The 19411-nt window shown below is 49.6% G+C and overlaps 1 protein-coding gene across 2 annotated transcripts in view; it reads right to left on the minus strand.

Moving 5' to 3' along the window:
- The window catches only part of TTC5 (tetratricopeptide repeat domain 5), a 136394-nt gene extending 117205 nt beyond the window's left edge, over positions 1-19189 (minus strand). The window contains exon 1 of one of the 2 annotated variants that reach the window (XM_085618592.1): positions 19046-19189. In XM_085618592.1, coding sequence (XP_085474718.1) covers positions 19046-19081 — 36 coding nt within the window. In that variant the 5' untranslated portion in view covers positions 19082-19189. Of the gene's footprint in view, positions 1-18900 lie in introns of both variants that reach the window. The other variant, XM_085618593.1, reaches the window with a different exon arrangement.
- Between the last annotated feature and the right edge of the window lie 222 nt (positions 19190-19411).

The raw sequence follows: 19411 nt of genomic DNA on the forward strand, positions 1-19411 counted from the left end.
ACACACACACACAGAGCCACACATACATACACAGAGCCGCATACACATACACACACAGCCACACACACATACAGAACCACACACACACACACACAGATAGATCTAGACACATACACATTGCTCTTGGGAGCCAAAGCAGAAGTGGCACCGTTGTTTCTAGATCTTTGCATTTATCACCAAAAATTAAGCATTTGAAAAATAAATGAATAAAAATTGACAGAATATCTGAAAGCTTTCTGAGGAGCCTTCTGGAAGCATGACACAGCGTCAAATAGTTACATTTTGCAGAATATTGCACACGTTTACGTTAGAACCACTGTCAGTAATGAAAATGACTTTCCAGCTCACAGTATTTTACTATATCTAACTTGAAATCTCTACTCCACCTAACTTTAATGCACTTGACCCATTAACTTTTTAAGGCTATTGGCATTGCTCATGACATTTTTTTTGTTTATGTTTTTGTTTTTAAAAAATTTAAAGAAATGGCATTGTTATTTACAATGTCAATAGCTGAATCACTCTCAAATGCGAGACCTATTGCATTTGCACCCACACACAGAGCCACACACCCAAAGCCACCCACACACACAGAGCCACCCACAGAGCCACCTCCACACACACAGAGTTACCCACACACAGACAGACCCACCACGCATAGAGCCACCTACAAAAAAAGCCACCCACAGACAGACCCTCCCCCACACACAGAGCCACCCCCACACACACACAGAGCCACACACACAGAGCCACCCACACACAGACCCTCCCCCACACACAGAGCCACCCCCACACACACACACACACAGCTACCCCCACACAGAGCCACCCTGCACACAGAGCCCTGACAGGAAGGCAGGGTAATAATGCTGGCCTGGCAGGCTGCGTGTGGTCGGAATTTTCAAGACTGGAGATAGTCGTGTTCTGTATTCACCACTGTGATGAGGAGGGGTTAGGAGGGCTCAGAATAAAATGTCGGCCCTGCCTGCCGTGATAAAACACTCCATTAGCTTCACTGTTTTTAAATGAGTGATAATTGTGGCACAGCCACACTGAAAGGTGATTGATTTTTTATCTGTAGCAGCACGCTTTCTGAAAAGGTTAACCCAAAAGTCCCGCGAATACCCTGTCCCCTTGCCTTGCTGCGAATTTCGCACAAGTCTATTTGGCATAGCTAATACTGCAAAAATATTAATTTGTCCAAAGACGCTGACATAGGAAATTACCTCACAAAATGACAAAACAATGGAGCATCTTCTGCCCGGACGATAGCGGGAACAGAAACTGAAAGGGTGCAAAGGAACAGCATGTCTGAACTGAAAGGAACAACTGGGAGATTGTATGGAACTTGTGGACAATGTAATATAAAAACAATACCACACTTGTTCCTAATCCCCCTCAAGCCTTGCTTACTCTCAATGTTCCTTCCAACAGTGCCAATTTTATGCCGAGAGATACCCACTTCGACGTGCTCCTGCAACACGTCATTCAGACTAAGTCTCTGCAGTAAGTGTGTTTTTGTGCGAGGTGCCGGTTCGTATTTACTCCCTCCCCTCCTGCGCGTTAGCGTTAGAGTGAAACTTCCCCGCCGCTGCTTCTACCTCGGCTGCACCAATCCATTGGAAGGTATTACCCACCTGCCTGCACCACAAACGACTTTACAAAATGTGGGTGCCAGGCAGGGAATCGGTAAGCGTACCCCATCTTCTGAGTCCAGCGTTTCATTAATTGTCACCTACGCGCATTTATCAGACAGCCAGTTACAGTGAACTCATGAAATGTTGTCCCCAAGTTCTGTATCCAGGCGCATTGACTCTGTCCCTTTCTCTCTCACTCCCTCACGCGCGCGCACACACACAAACATACATCTATAGATGTATCTAGATGTATCCCTAACGTGCATATAGGAACTCAGATGTATCTATACAACAGGAGATCCGTGTCCCTCAGGATACTAAAAGCCCTCTCAAAAAAGACACACAGACATACACACCTATACAGCAAGAAATCCTCTGCGTGGAGACTGCACGTTTAAGCGCACGCACACACACACACATTAACACACACCTACAGCAAGTTAGCCCCTCCCTGGCTATTGCACTCGCACACGCAAGCAGCAGGAGATACCAGTCCATGACGATAAAAATTCACAAATACGGACGTGCGCAAACACGAATGCATATTTAAACACAAACTACAGAAAGAAGTCCCCTCCGTAGCTATTGCAAATTCACACACACACACACATCTGCACCCTGCGGCTCCGATGCGAACTCCTGGGCTCTGTGGTGCTCTGCCCCGGGGTCTATGGCCTTTCCTGTGGCCCGGTGGAGTGCTGCTGAATTGGTGTGACGGCTCACGCGAGCCCATGGTCTGACCCCGCCCACTGGGCCTCGCGCCCTGCTTGGGAACCGGACACTCCTCCGATCTGTTACCGCAAGCAGCAGGAGATCCCAGTCCGTGACGATAAAAATTCACACATACGGACGTGCTCAAACACTAATGCATATTTAAACACAAACTACAGAAAGAAGTCCCCTCCGTAGCTATTGCAAATTCACACACACACATCTGCACCCTGCGGCTCCGATGCGAACTCCTGGGCTCTGTGGTGCTCTGCCCCGGGGTCTATGGCCTTTCCTGTGGCCCGGTGGAGTGCTGCTGAATTGGTGTGACGGCTCACGCGAGCCCATGGTCTGACCCCGCCCACTGGGCCTCGCGCCCTGCTTGGGAACCGGACACTCCTCCGATCTGTTACCGCAAGCAGCAGGAGATCCCAGTCCGTGACGATAAAAATTCACACATACGGACGTGCGCAAACACTAATGCATATTTAAACACAAACTACAGAAAGAAGTCCCCTCCGTAGCTATTGCAAATTCACACACACACATCTGCACCCTGCGGCTCCGATGCGAACTCCTAGGCTCTGTGGTGCTCTGCCCCGGGGTCTATGGCCTTTCCTGTGGCCCGGTGGAGTGCTGCTGAATTGGTGTGACGGCTCACGCGAGCCCATGGTCTGACCCCGCCCACTGGGCCTCGCGCCCTGCTTGGGAACCGGACACTCCTCCGATCTGTTACCGCAAGCAGCAGGAGATCCCAGTCCGTGACGATAAAAATTCACACATACGGACGTGCTCAAACACTAATGCATATTTAAACACAAACTACAGAAAGAAGTCCCCTCCGTAGCTATTGCAAATTCACACACACACATCTGCACCCTGCGGCTCCGATGCGAACTCCTGGGCTCTGTGGTGCTCTGCCCCGGGGTCTATGGCCTTTCCTGTGGCCCGGTGGAGTGCTGCTGAATTGGTGTGACGGCTCACGCGAGCCCATGGTCTGACCCCGCCCACTGGGCCTCGCGCCCTGCTTGGGAACCGGACACTCCTCCGATCTGTTACCGCAAGCAGCAGGAGATCCCAGTCCGTGACGATAAAAATTCACACATACGGACGTGCGCAAACACTAATGCATATTTAAACACAAACTACAGAAAGAAGTCCCCTCCGTAGCTATTGCAAATTCACACACACACATCTGCACCCTGCGGCTCCGATGCGAACTCCTAGGCTCTGTGGTGCTCTGCCCCGGGGTCTATGGCCTTTCCTGTGGCCCGGTGGAGTGCTGCTGAATTGGTGTGACTGATGGCTCACGCGAGCCCGTGGTCTGAACCCGCCCACTGGGCCTCGCGCCCTGCTTGGGAACCGGACACTCCCCCAATCTGTCCCCCTCCAGCGGTAGCGATGTGCTCCATTTCCAGGCATTAGAAAAGAGGCTGGCAGGCTGCGGTGCCCTTAGCTGAGCCCGGAGACGTGGTGGAGCAGCACGCTTGTCATCATACCGTGCCTGCATTGCCTCATTACGCCGTGGGTTTGTAGCTGTTCTGACTCGAAGGGAAAGTTTCTGATGAATCCGCAGATGTGGATTTTCATTCCGCCCAGGCTTACGTGTTGAGCTTGAAATGGTTTCCATTTCAGGGTGCTGGCCAATTCGTAGAAAGCAGTCCGTGGCGTGCGCTTCACTTACCTGGGCAAAATGAACCTCCTCGGAGTTGCAAGCGCGCTTTTGAGTGCAGGTAAGATTTGCGTAATTAATCTATTTTCATGTGTGGAGCCAACAGCAGGGGGAGAGGACGCCAGGAACACCGCCGCCTTTCTCCGAGGCAGAGCAAATATGCCTCGGAGAAACGCAGCGTCCTTTTCGGATTCGGGGGCGTGTTTGTCTTTTCTCTCCTCCAGCCATTGGCTGGAGGAGAGAATGAGACTTTCTTTAAAAAACACGCCCCCCGATCCGAAAAGGACGGGGCATGATTGGAGTGACGGGACCTCTTCTCCAATGGCTGGCCAGCATTTACTAGGCCAGCCAATGGAGAACAGGGGAGAAGAGGGGCGGGTGCAAGCCCCTCTTCTCAGAGTCATTAAATCTCGGAGCGAGACTGCGCAAGCGCAGCCTTCGCAGCCGAGACCTAAAAATGAGTGTTACTGTCAGAGTCTGTGAAGAAGGCCCAGAATTACAAGGAGGCCCAGAGAGTGTGAACATTTCATTAAAAAAGCTGTCAAATGTCGGTATCAATTAAGAATCGTCGGGTTCGCATACCCTAGTATTGCAGGCACAGAGAACACAGGGGAGAGCAGAGTGAGGTTTTGTGGGTCTACAGTTTTGTTTTAGTCACTTGTAGCCCTCTTTAAAATTGCTACCGGGCCTGCAATTTGCTGGTAAAATTTACGATGTACATGATAAATAAAAATTGTAAAACTTATGTTTAAGGCTGTGTTCTCAGGGTTCAAAGCCGTAATGATTGCCTGCCTGCAGGACCGAACTCCCAGTCTATTCCATTCTGGCCTCAATTTTAATCTGTGCCGAGTCAAAAGTGCGGGGCAGAGGCATACAACGTGCTCCATAGATTCCATCGGGGCCCCGCAACCCCTGCACTGTTGGTTATCTGACGTGCAACACCAAATAGGTAAATGTTTCAGCAGGTGCCATTCCCCCAGTCTAAGCGCCATAAATCGTGATTTTAGATAGAAAACCAGTTGACTATGGCAGAAATGTTTTCTTTGATGTGTCTGATGATGAGGTTTCTGGTGCAGATGGTGCTGATCAGGAGAAAGAAGGGAATTGGGAGTATTCTGGCAATCCAGTCAATTCCACTACACCCTTTGAAGTTGTTAGAACACAGTTCTGTCCCAAGTGCAGTGGATTTTTTCTGGTCATTGAGGTTTTGTACTGTGTGAGGCTGGTCTGTCTTCAGTGCTGTATTGGGCAATAGGATCCTGGATCTATTATTTTCCTGTTCAGAGTGCTGTGTTATTATCCCAAGCGACGCAGCTAGCTTGCTGGCTGTTGGTCTAACCCAGTGGTCTCCAACCTTTTCTGTAGTGAGAGCTACTTCTGATCAGTACAAATCATTGTGAGCTACTGAAGGCTAAGCACCTTACTCATTATAACCAGATTTCCTCACACCCAGGTTAATTGACTTTTTTTTTTTAAATATATTTTATTGGTTTAAACAGGGAAATCAAGAGAAACATAGTTACACTGTGAAAAATATAAGGAAGAAAAGAACAAAAAAGACAATCATACAAACAATGAGAAAAAGCAAAATAATCACTGCAAATAACATATTCCAAAGCCGGCTATGCACTTCAAAATAACGGTTGAGCGGTACAGAGAAAAAAAAAAAAAAAACCCCTCTCTACATCTCATCAGTTTCCCAGATTGGGCCCCATATCCGAAGACCTCTTCTTTTGGCTCTATTTCCTTTACATTTATAAAGTGCCTTCTCTAAATTAAAAACATGATGAAGTCGTGAAAACCATTCCTGAAAGGAGGGTGGTTCAGGATCCTTCCAATGAGTTGCAATAGTTAAACGAAAAATGGCGACGGCCAAAAAATAAAAGTAAATTTGGGAAGAATCTAGACCTAGACTATCATCAATCCCTAAAATAATCAGAGTTGACGTTAGTCGTGCCGAGCCACCTGTAACCTGATTAAGAAAATTCTCTATCTTTACCTTCACATTATCCAGTTTATAACATCCACTGAACATATGTATTATATCTGCCGGACCATAATCACATCTGGGGCAGCAATCGGTTTCCCTTTTCCCCCAACTGAAGAGTTTAGCCGGGGTATAGTATAACCTAAACAAAGTTTTGAAATGTTGAGCTTTAAGGTTAGCTGCAAGAAATATTTTTTTTGACAGATAAAGAGACCTACAAATATCCACGTCTGGGTCCCCTAATAAGCCTGCCCAGGCACTTTCGGAACTGACGATATCATCTTGATTAGCATTCAACAAAATTAAATATAAGTCCTTTATTCGAGGCTGCCTATGCCCGAGCCAATCGAGCATTGGTATATCATCAAAACCAGTTAGTTGAAACTTTGCAGTTTTGATAATCTCCCTAAATTGTAGATATTTAAAAAAAGTCTTAGTTTCCACCCCAAATTGACTTTGAAGCTCTTGAAAGGATTTTAGCTTGGATCTCACGAATAAGTCTCCAATTAGATTTATACCAGCCAGTTCCCAGGTTTTTCCTAAATTATCATAAAATAAAGGTGGAAAAATAGACGAGCGCCAGATACCGTGATATTTATGTATCTTGGGTATCCCCAAGCATTTACTTATTTTGCTCCAAACACTCCAGGCAGTTCTGACTATTTTGAACCGCGTTCTCTTATAATAGCTGCCATCTAACTGCCTTAATAAAACACCTGGAGCATAGTCTCCTAATGCTAATTCATAGACAGATGGAGGGGAGTCCATGTTGGGTTGTGCCGAAAAGATTAGAAGATCTATAAAGCTGATGACTTTGCCACAAGATCGCGGAGGATTAGCTATCCCCCATATGAAATTTTATTTTTGGGCTGTAATGCTACAGCAAATGGTCAGTTTATTTCGACCGAAATGTGGACCAGGTACAATTTCGGCACAGGTTAATTGACTTTAAGCCTAATGTCTATAGAGCCAGATGCTATGGCACTATGACAGGGCTGGCATGTGTTTCAGTGATAGCGTGCTCTTTGACGATGTATGAACATGTGTGAGGATGTATGAACATGTGCGTGTATGAATTATATATATGTGTGTGTACGGGTGACTGAGAAACTGTGTTGTATTTACTTGTGACACAGGACATACCTTTTGCCATATGTGGCACCACTACATGTATAACACAAATGGGAGAAATGTTAAGTGCAGAAAAATTTACTGTAAAAATGTTTAGAATAGGAAACATTTTTCTGCACTTTACATTTTTCAAAATTAAAGCAATGCCTGCCTTTTTCACTTATAAATATGGCAATGTATCGAGAAAATTTAACTGAAGAGTTAACTTTGTTTTTATGGATTCCATAAAACTCATCATTTAAATTTCCCCCCATTTCCAACTGTCACATCTAAAAACACAGGGCATCGTACTCGCAGTGGCCTGTAGACATGGTGCCATATTTACACCTGAAAAATACATTTGTTTAAATGGGAGGACTTTTAAATGAACAAACATTCTTCATAAAAAATTAAGATGTATTTGGCTTACATGAAAGTGGAGAAAGACATTAATACTTAATGCTTCCTAGAAAAATGTCTTTATTTTAAATTTCTTCCTTTTGAAAAAAATGACTATTTTTCAATTATAAACATAGCACAGTGTCTACTGGCCACTGGGAGCAACAGGCCTTCTGCTTATAAATGCGACACTTTGAAATGGGAGAAATTTAAAATTAAGAATTAGCAGGCTCAGCTATCTGCAGCCTGATGATAATAATGTCAACACAGCCTTTCCTTAACTTTAAAAGAAAAATGTGACCCTGTGCTTATTTAAAAAGGAGCTCAAGGCTGGAAGCTACTTTGAGTGTGTCTGGGAGCTACCGGTAGCTCATGATCCAGTGGTTGGAGACGCCTGGCCTAACCAGAGTACAGCAATTCTGTCTAGAAATCAGTGGTCCCGACTGCAGTTCTGACACTGCCTGTGAGCTCTGAGACTGCATCCAGACTTCTTGGGATTTTGATTTTATTACGTCTTTCACACTACAGGTGCAAAGTTGTAATCATCTTTCAATGATGCCCCGGTTACTTACCGGTAATCTTCATTACTCCGAGTATAGTCTTCCTCGCCACATGAATAACGAAGTGAGCTTCAGCTCCACACCAGAACCCTTCAAAGCAAAAGTTAGCCTCCGATCCCTTCCCAACATGGCCGATCCATGTCACCCTTGACCTCGATAAGAGGAGGGCAGGCACAACCAACAGCCTGAGAACTACCAAGCATAAACATGAAGCAGATAGTAACACAGGCAGGGAGGGATCGGAACTCATGTGGCGAGGAAGACTATACTCGGAGTAATGAAGATTACCGGTAAGTAACCAGGGCATTACTTCCTCGTAAGTCTTTCTCGCCACATGAATAACGAAGTGAACACATACCCAAGCCAAATGGCTTCATGGAAACACACAAGAAACCAACGGACCAGGAGGGGATGCCAACGAAGCAGGGCAAACCCCAAAAACACAGACGAGTGGAAGGAACCACCCAAGAGAGAGGCAACCATGAGCAAAAAGAACCAGCCCGAGACAGAGAGACACCCGGAGGGCCGAAAACCCGGACCCCCAAGACGCGTAGGCCAGCCAGAAAGCAAGCCTGAACCAACTACAGAAGGCAGACAGAGAAGGCATGGGCTGAAACCGCATGGAGCCAAAAGCAACAATAAACAGGCCCCAGACAGAAAGCAGTAAGCCGGTCCAAACACACCAAGACTGCCCAACGGACAGCCAACAGCGAGATGGAAGCAAAAACCCAGACTTACGGAACCAAAGAAACAGAGGGCTCCCCCATCACAGTGACACAACACGAAGCCACAGCAGTAAAGAGACGCAGTCCGACCGAAACACAGCACACCGCACGGCGGACCACCAACAGCGAGAGAGCCGAACCATCCCAAAACCAACGACCGGAGGGGAAGAAGGAAACAAAAGCCACCAGGCCTGGTGGCAACTGAGGACCGAAGCAGAGGAACCAGACTGGCAGGAGCCGCAAGAACGGATAGAGGTGCAGAAAGGAACCCAGCACCCCAACCGAACAACAAAAAGAAGGTCACCAAAACCCCACCAGCAAGGAGAGATACAGGTGGGACACGGACCCCAGTCGCACAAAGGACCCCCCAGAAGGGAGCGCAACACCAATGACAGAACCCAGGTAGGCACAAGGCAAAACAGACCCAGGTGGCCGCAGTAAACGACTCCGAAGCGACCCGGCCACCAAGTGAACCCAACCGGCCAACAGCGAAAAGCAGAAAGCCCACAAGGCCGCCCACGGAGGCCGAAGAGCAGAAGGGACCAAAGCCACCAAAAAAGGAATGCGAACGCCCACCAGGGGCACCACGCATAAGAAAGCATATAGAACCCGGCAGTAAGGGAAACGCAGCACAAATGAGCGAGACAGCCCCGCGCAGGAGCCAAGCAAACCGTCCCCGCAACGTACCACATGTAGCAAATGAACTGCCGAAGCGAGCACCCAGGTGGCCATTCACACAACCAACCACCAGGCTCGACCCAGCTGAACAACAGAGAGCGGACAGGAACATGAGAGTACATGAAGGTAAGGCCACAGGCAGAAACACACCAAAGGCGAGAAGGACAGAAGAGCCGGGCTAAACGAGCCCGAGCAATGTCAACACCTCCAGGGTGCAAACCCGAGCCAGCAGGCCCCAGTATCCCAAAACCAGGGACAAAGAAGAAGAGGATACAAAATCCGCACAGGAAGCGCAGGGCCCTGCCCGGGGAAGGAGAACCGGGAAATCCCAGCACTCCCGGACAATTAAAAGCCCTGCACGAACAAACGCCACCATGGGATATGTAGAAAACAGTGGCAGGAGACAAACATATGTCCTGTGCGAGCCTGTGCCCCCAGAAGCACAATACGTACCACTGAGCAACAGCTCCTAGGCCCAACACCCGCAGCAGCAGAAACCAAGGGAGAAGCACCCTGGCGAGCACCACCAACAGGTCAAATGCCCCGTCCAGGCCAAACAAGCCCAGAACCCACGTAAGGGAAGGGACCAGAGGAAAGCGCCAAGCCGGGATCCCGGACGAGAAGGTAGATCGAGCCAACACAGGGGACGCAGACCGAAACCGGAACAAAAGTGACCCAGTCAAGGACAGCACAACCGTGACAAAGAGCCAAAGGAGCAAACCACGCAACCCCCCCCCCCCCCAGAGAATGAGGCAGAAGCCCCCACAGGGCAGGGACAAACCCCCGACAGGTCAAGGAACGCCCAATAGAAGCCAGACGAGAAACACGCCAGCAGGTGGACCAACCGATCCAGCACAGACCGGGAACTCAAGCACGCCCCACAGGACAGCAAAGGTCGCCATCACCCGGGAAGGGGATACCAGAACAGAAAGACCACCGGCAGACAGGGCGGGAAGGAAGTCACCAGGGCAAGAGAAGGGACACCCACGGGAAGCAGAGAAGGAACCGGAACCAAGGAAGGCCGAGAGGCACTGAGACCAACTGGACGAGGAGGACCCCCAACGGACCGACTGGGCACACACCGCCTGTCAACAAGGCACAAAGACACCCAAAACACCCCTGTGGATGGCCCCACCAAGGTAGGCAACCCCGACATGAACAGCGGGGGGGCCACACGAAATCAGCCGAAGGGGGAGAGGCACAAGGAGGAAGGCAACCAAAAAACGGAAAAACAGAAACAGGATGGGGAAAACACCAATACCCCACCGGTAAACCAGAACCGGTCCACAAGAACAGGCCAAAATGCACACCCCAGCAGAGGCGTGCGTTGAACCCCTGGTCTGACCATGCCGCCACCACCCAAAGCAGTAGAACAACCAAAGAGCCACAGCACTCTGGACACGAGCAGGGTAACCCAATAACCAAAAACCGGAGACAACCGGAGCGGCCCGGCAGTTGGCAGGACTCACGGAACCGAGACAGAGGCCACCCAGGACGGGAGGAGAGGCAACAGAAGTCCCCCAACAGAGCCCCAACCCCCAGAAAGCACGGAGAAGCACCACCAGGAAGGGGGTGCAGTAGCCGCATGCTGAGCCAGGTAGCCAGAAGAGGTGGGGGCGTCACGGCCGCAGCCCTGAACCGGAAAGGGCAAGCCCTCCAGAAGCAAAAGCCCACATGGCGACCACCGAAGCAGCCCAGAGAAGGACAGACAGGCACCAACAGCCGCCCGCCCCCATCAGACATGCAGCAGCCTACAGCCCCCGGAATCCCCAGGTGGACGCCCCACCGGGGACCAACCAGGACAGACCCCGCACAAAAATGGAGAGCAGGCAGGAACAGGAGCATACAGGACGGAAGGACAGCATGCCCAAAGCCCGGAAGGGAAGAAGGAGTCAGGGTCAAACACAGCAAACAAAACAAAGCCATGGCCCCGCGACACACCCCTAAACGCCAGTCAAACACCAGGACAGGAAAACACAACCCACAGGGCAAAAGGTCGAAGTATGTGTCCACCAGTATGTACAAAAATGGCAAAATACATAGCACATTATTAAGTGCATATTACTACCCAATGGAACCCATCTCGACCCCAGAATAAAGAAAGGTTGAGAAAACACCTGGAAGGGACCAACATCGTGTCATGCAGTGCACATGACAGCGCACGCACGGCCCCTGGATGCTGCTGCAAAAAATCACTAATCCGCACCACAAAAATAGTCAGAAATGACCAGCAGGCAATAAATAAAAGAAATTTTGCAAGAAACGTAGTATGTAGAGGACCAACTTACAAAAAGCACAAATACCTAATTTGATAGAGATTTGTCCAGAACCACATGATGTTGAGCATCGAAAGCCAAGACTCGAACCGGCTACCCCAACCTCCGGGTCAATGGCTCTAGCCATAAGGCTACATCCCCTCTCCTTCCCATACACGAACAGCGAATAAAACCAGGACCGTTAACACCACGTATAATGGGGGAAACCACTGCACCCAGAGTGGAAAAAAAATAACCACAATCCTCCAATGAAAGCAGCAAGGCAAACACAGACATACCGCTGTAACCGGTGCCCGAAACCCCTCCAGGAATGTTCAAAATATATATAACACTCACCCAGAGTACGATGTACCCACTTTACAGCACTGGGTCACCAGGACCCAAAAAACAATGATCAGTAAAGGTCTGAAACGTGACAGCAGCAGAAGAGCCGAGCAGACACGAGAGCCCCCAACATCACTTGCCCACTCCAACTGTCAGCTGTAAACCAGGGTTTCAGTTACGCTGCGGGAGAACAACGCGGTGCGCATGCGTGTGTGCAAGACACCTTAAAAAAACTGGAAATACTGAAGGCTACGTGCATGAAGGAGACAGTCCCACAATGTACTAAAAAGATTTAGAAAGAATCCGACTAAGGATTGCTGCCACACCAAGTACACATTTAATTCACAAGCCGCACGCCGCCGGGCAGAGGAACGGGGGAGGACTCGGCATCGTGCGGGACAGGGACCGTCCGAGGCGACGGCAGCAGACCACAACAGGAGCAAGCTAGAAAGCCCCCCAGCAGAGCCCACCCGTGCAGGGCCGAAACCTAAGAAAGCCCCATACCCCAGAGCCCGCTAAAGCAGGGCAGAAACGTCACAAGTCATGGGGGCAGGGTGGGAACCTCATGATGCCCACCGCAGCCACAAGGAAAGAGACGCGTATGCGAGCGTCTCGCAACACGAATTGGAAAAAGCAGCAGCAGGCCGAGTCGGGCCGAGGCCAGAGCAGGAACCAGAACGCTAGGGCTGGCATGGGGCGGAACCACGCTGAAAACCCGGCTCCAACCTGCAACGTCAACGGGGGCCAGGAAGCCAAGTGGATTTCCCTGAAAAGCAGAAAGTTTGTGTCACCCCAGACTGGAACGCAAGCAAAATCATAGGGAAGCCCGCACCCGCCAGGGGAGCAGGGCCAAAAGTACTCCCCACCAGAGACCGCCCGTGCCGGGCTGCCAGACAGCAGGCCCAACCCCCAGAGCCCGCTATAGCAGAGCATAAAGCTACAAGGGTGGGAGGGCTGGGCAGAAAAAACCCCAAGAGCTCACAACCACCACACCCCACTACAGCACAGCAGTAAAATCAAAAGGGTAGAGCGAGGGCCAGAAGGCGGGGGAACCAGTGCATGAGCCCGCTCGAGCAGGGCCTTCTCAAGGGTGACATGGGTTGGCCATGTTGGGAAGGAATGGGAGGCATGGGAGGCTAACTTTTGCTTTGGAGGGTTCTGGTGTGTAGCTGAAGCTCACTTCGTTATTTTTTTATTTATTTTTGAGTGAACAATCATATTGACATACACAGCTGCTCGCCTACAACCCTGAGGCTGGCTGCTTTGTCACTGATAATCGCTACACATCTCAGCTTATCCCACATCCCGGAGGTCGGGCATCACTGTCCTCCAATGCAGTAATTTGACATATCTATCAATGAATGCAGCCCTGCATGTCATTACTTAGAGTCTTTTCCCTATCAGGGAGCACAAAGTTTTCTTCTTGAAACATCACCAAACTTAATATCAACACCCTCCCCCACCCCCCACCCACAACTGTTGAGATATCCTGTCAGCTGCACACAAAGGTACTTCCTCATGCTCAATGTCTGACCACGGCATCTCCTCTCAAAGGCCTGCCATACCTAACTTGTATGCACACAGTCGAACAGTATCAAATGACCATTTGTGCCCTCCCGTTCTCAATCTATCCCCTGGAATGCAAGCACCCCTCTGTACAACAATATTAAGAGCTCCACCATTTGTCGTATACCACTAGTCAGCTTGCACCGGTGCCAACCGTCTCCGGGGCCATCACGCCTTCCTCCCCAGTACTGAGCCTCACATCTGCCCCACCGTTCCTGAGGTAGTCAGCATACAATCCCCAGAAGTTCTTTGCTCTGCTTCTCGGGGGTAGCAGTTCGCTAAACGTCTCTGACTGCGTACAGAAATAGAGCACGTCTCGTTTCCACTGTGCAATTGTAGGCAAGGGGACTCGCATCCAACATAGAGCTACCCTGCGCTTAGCTATCAGCATACCCATGTCCACTAGCCTACGCGCTGCCTTTGGGAGCCCCCTCGAGTGTCCAAGCAGTGCCACCGCAGGGTCTGGGATTAGTTCTAATTCAGCTATCTCTCCTATCTGCTGAAATACAGCCTCCCAGAATTCACCCACGCCAGTACAGTACCACGCTAAATGAATGAAATCTGCAGCGGGGTGTGCACACCTCTCACAGGCCGACCCCTCACGTAAGCCATACCTGTGTAGGCTTTCCGGCGTATAATAGACTCTGTTTACAAACTTGAAATGTATAAGTCTATGCTTGCCATGCAATGATATACGACGTGTACCAGCACAGCAATATGACCACATGGCGTCGTCTATCACTGTATCCAGGTCCCTCTGCCAGGCCAATCGAGCCTTAGTATATTTCTGGGATCTCTGTGACATCGCTATGCCATATAACTTGGACGTCATCCTACGAGGGCTCTTGTGTTTAATAAGATATGATAATTCCGGAACCTCAGGGGGTTCAATCATATCATCTCCTAAGTGTTGCCGCCATGCGCTTCTAACCCTGTGGAATTGAAACCGCTGTAGCTGAGTATAGGTCTCCAATGACGACACCACCTCATCCCATGTTTTAGCGATACCGTCCTTGAACAGGTCCCCCACCAGGTGCATACCTAACCCACGCAGAGACCGCACCACCCCGCGCTCCCTGCAAGGGGTCAACCAGACCACCCAGTCAAGGGCATGGCCGGAGAGTATAACAGCGCCCCCGCAGTCTGCTGCAGTATCCAATTCCATGCATGCCGAGTAGTGTTTAATGAATCTAAGAAACCCGTTCTACGGTTTGCAGGCTCAAACATGACCGCAGGCAGCGGGAGAGGCGCTGCAAACAATCTCTCTAGTTTTAGATATGGGATCATGTCATCGCCGTGCACCCAATTGTGCGCCCAAGCTCCCTGTGCTATCCTGTAGTATAGTTCCATGTCAGGCGCCCCTAGGCCCCCCATATGATAGGGTAGCGTCAAGACGCTCCAACACGAGCTTGCTTCCCCGCCCCTGCCAGCCGTAACAGAGACTTGGTCAGCCTAGCAAAGAAGGAACGCGGCAATACCATCGGAATATTGGAAAACAAAAATAAAAATCTGGGACGCACCACCATCTTTGCGATGGATATCCTACCCATAAGTGACAGGGGGAATCCGATCCAAGTCTCCACATCATCCTCCAATTTATCAATGGCTCTTCCCTAGTTCTCAGTGAAAACTACATCTGAATCCCTATGCAGTTGGATCCCAAGATATCTGACCGAGTCATCCGACCACTTTAGCGGGTACTCCATTTCGAACGGGGTGGTGGACGTCGTCAGCGGGAAGGCAATAGACTTGTTCCAGTTTACTTTGAGCCCAGACAGTGCCCCGAAATGCACGACCTCCCGCAGTACCGGCGCCAAGTTGCTCTCAGGATCCCTAACATATAGCAGAGTGTCGTCTGCATAGGTGGAGACCACGATTCGATATGTTGGAAAGCTTACGCCTCTCAGGCTGTGGTATTCACATAGGGCGCGCGCCAATGGCTCCGCTACAAGAGCATATAGTATGGGAGACAGGGGGCAGCCCTGGCGCGTCCCCCTCGAGATCGGTATAGCGTCCGTGACCAAGTCACCCAGTCGGATACAGTAGGTCCCTTATACAGCACCCCAATCATTTACAAAAAGACCGAACCCAATCCCATTTTGGTCAGGACCTGTCGCATGTAGGGCCACTCCACCGAGTCAAAGGCTTTCTCCATATCTAAGAAGACCGCAAGAGCCTTTGAATCCTGTCGAACATGCTGCAAAACGCCAAACACCGTCCTTAGATTATACGTGAGGTTCCTGCCCGGAACAAACCCTGCCTGTTCCGGTGCTACCAGCTCCGGCGTGAGCAGCGCAAGGCGCGTGGCCAAAACCTTCGCAAATAGTTTAATATCGACGTTTAACAGAGACAGCGGTCGATACGAACTGCACTCCTCCAAATCTTTACCTGGTTTGGGGATAGCAACCAGAATAGCCTCTCTCATGGATTGTGGCATGTGACCCGTGACACACAGATCATCAAACAGCGTCGATATATGCGGGAGCAGCAGGTCTATAAAGGACCGATAGAAAGCGACCGTAAGGCCGTCCGCACCGGGGGCGCTATTTGCCTTCATACCCGCCAACGCCTCTAGGATTTCGTCCCTCTCTATGGGAAGGGCCAAAAACTCCCTATGCTCATTTGAGAGGAAGGGTAACTGAATATGATCCAAGTAGTCACGTATGCTTTCTTCCGTATTAGTCTGTTGAGAGGCATACAGGTTAGCATAGTATGACTTGAAGCGCGAAGCTATGTCCGCTTCTTCCGTCAGCATTGCCCCGTCGTCCGATCTAACTTTAGTGATCGCTGCTTTGCATCTACGGGCTTTTAGTATATTGGCTAGTACAGAGCTAGGCCTCTCACCCTCCCCATACATTCTGGCAGTGGCATACTTCCCTAAATGTTGCACTTCTGCGTCTGCAGCCTCGTGGTATTCTGCCAGCAGAGCCTTTAGCTCTTCTGCAATGTCTTCCGATGCTTCCGACTGCTGCCTAGTTTCTACTTCTTCCAGCTTGCGCTCCAAAGTGGATAACCTCTGCCGGATAGAGCGCAGCACCCCGGAATGCTTAGCGATTGCCACCCCTCTTACATAAACCTTAAATGTTTCCCACACCGTTTGGAAACGATCCACTGAACCTACATTATTATCAAAGAACGTTGTGATCGCCTCCGCCATTTCTTCTTTAAACAGGGGATCAAGAAGTGAGTATGGGGGGAACCGCCACGTAAATGGCGGTATAGTCTTTCTAGGCGTAGCCAATGTGAGCAATATAGGAGAATGATCCAATAGGGTACGCGGCAGTACCTGACACGTGCGAACCTGAGTCATGAGTGACGATGACGCCAACCAATAATCTATACGGGTATGTAGATTATGATAAGCGGAATAGTGCGTAAAGCCCCCCTCCGTAGGATAGAGGGTTCTCCACACATCCGAAAGGGCCATACAAAGCATCTCCCTTTTGATTGTCTAAGCTGCTGCAGTGTGCAATCTGGTCGGACCTCCCGATCTATCAAGACCTGGATTCATAACCATGTTGAAATCCCCTCCCCATAGCATATATGTAATACCAGAGTCCCTGACTCTGTTGGCTAGTTCTGCGTAAAACTCAGGGCAATCATAGTTAGGTCCATACACATTAACCAATAATAAATCCAGTCCCTTACCCTGGTATCGCGATAGCACAAACCTACCCCCTCCGTCCGCATACAGCAATTGCGCCTTGCAACCCGACTTAGGGTTGAACCAAGTTAACACCCCCCTGGCGTGGGTTGTGAAGCCAGCCGAATGCGAATTACCCAGCCACCCTCTCATGTGCAGCATCTGACTCCGATTAGGGAGGTGCGTTTCCTGCAGGAAACCTATATCTATATCATGTCGGTTGAGGTAGTGCATCACCTTACGCAGCTTCCGGTGGTCATTTAGGCCCCTAACATTCCAGGTCACCACTCTGAGGGAATCAGGCAACCCGCTCGCTGTAGTAGTACTAGTCATGACTATCCCGTCTGTGACGCTTATCGTCTACCTCTGTGTGCCTTATGTGACAGTTACGATGAAGAGACCATAGTGAAGCATACTGACAGTCAAACCCCTTAAAAATATATAGCAACTGGAACCCCGTCCCCTCTCTCCTCCCACAGCAGACCCCCCGCAACTCGGCCTTGCCGCGTCCCATCTAGGGTCTACTCTCGCCACCCACCTCCCAACCCTGAACAACTTGATCCCCCGAAAAAAAAGGTGGAGTGCACTCGCAGGCGGAGGTCGCTCAATCCTCAGTATATAACAACGTATCACTGCGTACTTTATCTCTACTCCACCGCACTGTTCAAATCCCATCGCTGTACACCTCTCTGTACCGCCCGCAGCTCACAACTGCGCGCCCAACTAGCGCACCTCCCTCCTCCCCGGTTTACGAGTTAAATTGGCCGCCGGGGACGGGGCCCATCTGTCCGCCCTAACTCCCGAAGTCGCATCCCATGCGATAATTTGTAGGCAGTTGTTACTACAGTGCAACCGTATTTCAGCAGTCTTTTATCTCTACAGCACTTTACGCACCTTGCCCACCCAGTCCCTCCCACCGACCCCACTATCTATTACTTCCCAAGAGCAGAGTAAGTAGAACCAATGCTTGCCAGTTCGCCATTATCAGTCCTGAAGCTCCAGCAGCTCACTTCGTTATTCATGTGGCAAGGAAGACTTACGAGGAGGTAATGTGTCGAACAGACCTTTGATTTCATAGAGGCTCATTCATGCCGTTAATAATATTGATCTACTGATCAACGTTTGGGTGACTTTCAATATAGTGAGCGAGAATGACTTATTTTTCAGCTTTCAGTATTATGGAGTCTACACATATACATCGCTGTAAGTAAGTGCAAGTCTATTGGCTGATGCTTGAATTATTTGCATTTTAGTTTCAACTATATGTTGCCATTCATGGTATCCTGTAATTTGACCGGACAGTGATTGTATTTCAGTTTTGGGGACTGTAATCGACTATTAGAGATTGTGAGGATATGCAGTGGGGTAAGGGGCTCCGTTGTTAAACGACTCTCACAGTTGTAGGGGTTACATCGCCATAAGAAGACTTTTGAAGGGAACAATAGAGAACTGTTGTCATGTTGTTATAGTAACACAAGCCTCATCCAACAGACTTGCACTTACTTCCAGTTACAGCTGTGTATATGTACAAAAGGCTGCATACGTTTCATGCACAGAGTAACTACATAGAGCGGGGGTTCAACGCTGTGATCAACTCCTGCAGGTGACCATGTACCTTAACAAGCATCTGACCACCTCCCAAAGGTGAACATGAAGCGAAAGTGAGTGTCTGTCTATGCAGAGGGTGCAAGGATCCCCTGGGATGCACGAGGGATGTTTAAGTAGAACCTGTGCACGAGGGGCTCAGCAGCTCTTAATACCTGCAATCCGCGCTCACTTTCAGCCTCTTCTTCCATCCTCACTCAATCAACCACTTCCTCCGATCTCTCGTCTCCTGGATACCCATAGAGGATCATGTAGATCGGCATTACCGGGACCACAGCGACCTCTAGTGCATGGGAGGTCTGCAGTCGTTACTTTCGCTGCAGAAGCATTGTTGACAGATTCGTAATTGATGCAGCAACACCATGGTGTTTAATTTAAACTAGTCGATATTTATTTTTATAATCATTTATCTACGTAATATATTAATGTATGCATATATATGCACGTGTCTACTCAACGCTCGTTTTTTCATGTAGTCCTTAAATGTTTATTTATCCATTTATTTGCTGCTTTAAATTTCT

The sequence above is a fragment of the Triturus cristatus genome, chromosome 7, assembly GCF_964204655.1.
Source record: "Triturus cristatus chromosome 7, aTriCri1.1, whole genome shotgun sequence".
Lineage (NCBI taxonomy): Eukaryota > Metazoa > Chordata > Amphibia > Caudata > Salamandridae > Triturus > Triturus cristatus.